The sequence below is a fragment of the Chrysochloris asiatica genome, unplaced genomic scaffold (genome assembly GCF_000296735.1).
Source record: "Chrysochloris asiatica unplaced genomic scaffold, ChrAsi1.0 scaffold00372, whole genome shotgun sequence".
Classification (NCBI taxonomy): domain Eukaryota; kingdom Metazoa; phylum Chordata; class Mammalia; order Afrosoricida; family Chrysochloridae; genus Chrysochloris; species Chrysochloris asiatica.
In genome coordinates this window covers 1,148,651-1,152,959 of record NW_006408890.1, presented here as the reverse complement: position 1 = coordinate 1,152,959, position 4,309 = coordinate 1,148,651, and the positions used below count along the sequence as shown (strand labels likewise).

Below are 4,309 nucleotides of genomic sequence, written 5' to 3'. Positions count from 1 at the left end.
ACTTTGACACCATCAAGATTCTCCCAAGTCAACACTGGTACCCCAAGTCTACCAGAGCACCCCAAGTATTATAAATGCCCCAAGTTTCTCCAAGCACCCCACATCTTTCCAATCACTCCAACTTAGTCCAATAGTACTAAGTCTGTCCCAGAACCCCAAGTCTGTTTAAACACTCCAAGAATTTCCAAGTTCTTTAAGCACTTGAGTCTCTTCACCTACTCCAAGTCTGTCCCAGGAATCCAGTTCTCTTCAGGTATTCACAGAGAAAACACTCGTCTATTTGTAATCTCTCTCCATCCCCAGTCAGTCCTCTGATCTCTGGATTTTGCTATTCTGGAAGTTCTCAGAATATGTATCCTCCTGAACCATATTCTCTCACAGAGCATCATGCTGTTATGGTTGCTATGGTACCTTGTGAGGAGCATCATCAGGACCAGGGTGAGAATGACCGCCGCCCCCACAGCTGGAATGATCACTGCTGTCGCGTTCGTAGAGGTCTCCTCCGGGTGGCCTGGGGGAAGAGAGGGTCAGGGGGTCTGAGGGTCTTGGGGAAGAGAGGGTCAGGGGTTTGAGGGTCCTGGGGGAGGGGAGGGTCAGGGGGTCTGAGGTTCCTAGGGGAGGGGAGGGTCAGGGATCTGAGGGTTCTAGGGAAGGACAGGGTCAGGGGGTCTGAGGTTCCTGGGGGAGGGTCAGGTCAGTGGTCTGAGGGTCCTGGTCAGGAGGAGAGGGTCGGAAGCAGGGCAGCCTTCTCCAGCCTGAGTGGAGCTGGGTTTGGGGACAGGATGGATGAAGGGTCCCCGTGTTGGGGGCAATGTCTGTAGCTGCTGTTGGGGTTTCTCACCGAATGGCAGCGTGTTACTCCATTCACTCCACAAGTCACTGTATAGGTAGTGCACTCGGATCCGCACACTGTAATGCCCGTAGGTCTCAGAGCTTGGCACTAGGTACAGGTTTCTGTCTTGTCCTTGTTGGGTGATCTTAAACAGAAAGTGAGGTGTGCTGGGAACAATCGCATTGGTGACAACCTGGTTCCATGCTGGTCAGAGAACCTCATAACCTCAGACTCCCCGAAAGGATGTATGGAATGTGGAGACATCCCACACTTCTTTGTTTTCCCATCTGTGTTTCACCTTGAGCTCAGCTCATTCCAAGCCATATCCTGTTTTTGGGGTGATTCATGAGTCCCACAAAAGACCTGCTGAATCTCTAACCCCTGGACCAGAACGTGTGATCCTGTTTGGGGAAACTGGGTTTTTCTTTGCTGACTCCTTGTATAAATAACCAGGTCATGTTGTAAGATCAGGAATGGATTTTGAATCACAAGGTCTGGAGTTCAAACCCACCAGATGCTGCTCAGAAACCCTGTTCGGAATTGCTGTGAGTCAGAACCCATTCGACGGGATTTAAGAACAGTGTCAGGAGTAGGGTGGGTTTTCATTTTAATCCATTCTGAGTGTTGTTTTATAAAAGAGAAGAAACAATTGTTGTTAGATGCCATCGAGTCGGTACGGACTCATAGCTACCTTATGCACAGCAGAACAAAACACTGCCCAATCAAACAAAATATGTATATATACAAGAAGACAATACAAGAAATGTATCACGTGACATTACATCTAAGCCAGACAATTCCCAAGGCTGCAGAAACTGGCCTCCTCGTCAGTCTTGTTGGATGCGTGTAAAAAGTGGACAGGGAATAAGAAAGATCAGAGGAAAATAGGGGCATCTGAACTGTGGTGTTGTAGAAGAATATTGTTAAGTGCCATGGACCACCAGATGAACAAACAAATCTGCCTTGGAAGAAATACAACCAGAATGCTCCTTAGAAGCCAGGATGGGCAGACTTCATCTTACATACTGTGGACTTTTTGTCAGGAGGGACCAATCCCTGAAGAAGGACATCATGCTTGGTAAAGCGGAGGGTCTGTGGGGGGGACGGGACAGGAAGTCCTTCAGTGAAATGGGTTGATGCAGTAACAATAGGCTGAAACTTGACAATTGTGAGGATGGGGCAGGGTTTCGCTCTGTTGTGCACAGGTTTATGAGTTGGAACTGTTGTTAGCTCCGGCACCAAGCAACATATGCAAGATGAGAGAAGGAAGACGTATCCCCCACAGACTTGGCAGAGAGCGAACACAGCCCTAAGAGCCCTGCCCTCCATACTTCCAACCTGCAGAGAACAGATTCGTCATCCTTACAGCTGCTCGCTTTCTGGTACTTAATTATGGATACCCCCGGAGATGCCTCCCCCCATGCCATTTCCCCAGGCATTGCCTGGTACCCTCTGCTTTGGGGGTTAGGTGTAGGTCTTGGGAGGGGATTGGACTGTCCACCAACATACAAGTTGAAGAAGATGGTGACATTTCTGCTGGCATCCAAGAAGTTGCCCCCCTTACCTCCCACCTGGGTCCAGATGCACGTGGGCACTGGGGGCTACTTCTTGGATGCTGGTTGTATGAAGTCTGGGGGACTCTAAGCGTACCTCAAACATCACCTGGGTGCAGGTGAGAGCAGGGTGGAGTATCCCATAAACAATGTTAGCATGGGTTCACTTGTCTTTACATACTGATTTGTAGTGAACAATTTCATATTTTTTATCACATCACAGATTCCGTTTCTAGGTCCGGCTGGCATCTATCGCTCTCCTGAGCCCATAACTCCTTCTTACAGAATCAAAGCCTGTCTTCACATTGACAATCCCTGACGGGGACAGAGTATCCGATAAACCAAGTAAGCACGGGTTTACTTGCATTGGCTTCCTAATCTGCAGTCAACAATTTAACATGGGTCTCACCGCATGTTTGATTTGGAGGTGAGCACAGATTTGCAAGGAAAGCCACAAGAAGCTGGGACTCACTGGCTGCTCCGTCCCTGTCAGGGGTGATAAGCTTGAAAAAAAAAAAAAAAGGGTTGAATTCTGTAAGAAGAGACAGACAGCCAGACCTAAAAGCTGAATCTTTGGTGTGGTGACAAGTGTGGAATTGTTCAAACTTCCTGAATCCTCTGTCCCTGTGACCATTTCTAAATGGTGGTGGAGGTTTGTGAAACTGTCCACTACAGACTAATAGGTAAGCAGAGTAAGCCTGTGTTTACTCTGCTTGGTTGGCAAGCCCCACAGAGGAAACCCCTCTGTCCGGAACACCTCCCAACGGCATCTTAACGTAATCATGGAACCGCAGCCGGGAGGTGGGAGACACCTGGTCTCTCTGTACCTGGAGGTCACGTTCTCAGGTCAACGACAAGCCTGTCCCTTGAAAGGCAGCAAACATGGTTCCCCTTGTGTGACCAGAGGGCTGAACACTGTCTCCAGGAACTGCATTTGGAAGAACTTTGCTCTGTGCGTGGCATGCATGCTGGATTGATTTGTGTTCCTTCTGAAAATTCACGCTGCAAATCCTAAACCCTAACCTGATGGTTCAGTGTTGTAGGATAAGCACTGGACTGCTAACTGCAAGGTCGGTGGTTCAAACCCACCAGCGGCTCCTCGGAAACCCTATACAGGGTTGCTATGCGTCGGAACCGACTCGACAACACTTCAGAACAAGAACGTTTTTCGCGATACCAGACCCCTGCTGTTCTGGATGAGACGTGGGATACAGGTAGGTGAGTCAGCAGACATGCCTCTAGGTATGGGCTTCCTCGCACTGCTCACCTGCCACCCTCTTTAAAAAAACAAACAAAAGAAAAACGTTTTATTGTGAATTGAATGAAGGTTTACAGAACAGACCATCAGTTTTATGTTCAGCAAATCATATAAAATCTGTTTTTGTTTGTTGTTATTGTTAATTGCCGTCGAGTCGGTTCCAACCCATAGCGACCCTGTATAGGGTTTCCAAGGAGCGACTGGTGAGTTTGAACCACCAACCTTGCAGTTCAAACTGACTTTGCAGTCTAGCGCATTAACCCACAGCGCCACCCCAGGAGTGTTGTTGTTAGGCGCTATCATATACAATTGTTGTTGTTTATACAATTGCTTCGTAACAATGATTGCAGGCCCCTCCCGGTACCATCAGTTGACAGTATTTACCTGTGTGCATTCTAACACTGTGTTTCTCCCTGTTCCTCCTGCTACCTTCATCTTTCCTCTGCTAACCCCCTTCTTGTTGTATATTGCCTGCCCTGTCACTTGTGTTAACATGTGTCTATCTGGTATAATGCTGTCGGACAAACACAGGACTGCTCATTACAAGGTGGGTGGTTCAAACCCATCAGCCACCCCTTGGAAACCCTATACAGGGTCGCTATGAGTTAGAACTGATTTGACAACACTTAACAATAACAACATCCTCACCACTGGGCCAATAAATAA

General features: G+C 48.2%; 1 protein-coding gene across 1 annotated transcript in view; it reads right to left on the bottom strand.

Annotated features, from left to right (window-relative positions):
* CSF2RA (colony stimulating factor 2 receptor, alpha, low-affinity (granulocyte-macrophage)) overlaps positions 1-4,309 on the bottom strand; it is a 56,318-nt gene that overhangs the window by 4,286 nt on the left and 47,723 nt on the right. Inside the window, exons 11-13 of the mRNA XM_006876263.1 lie at positions 2,669-2,700; positions 2,397-2,494; positions 412-511 (exon numbers count right to left, since the gene is read on the bottom strand). Coding sequence (XP_006876325.1) covers positions 412-511; positions 2,397-2,494; positions 2,669-2,700 — 230 coding nt within the window. The remainder of the gene's footprint in view (positions 1-411; positions 512-2,396; positions 2,495-2,668; positions 2,701-4,309) is intronic.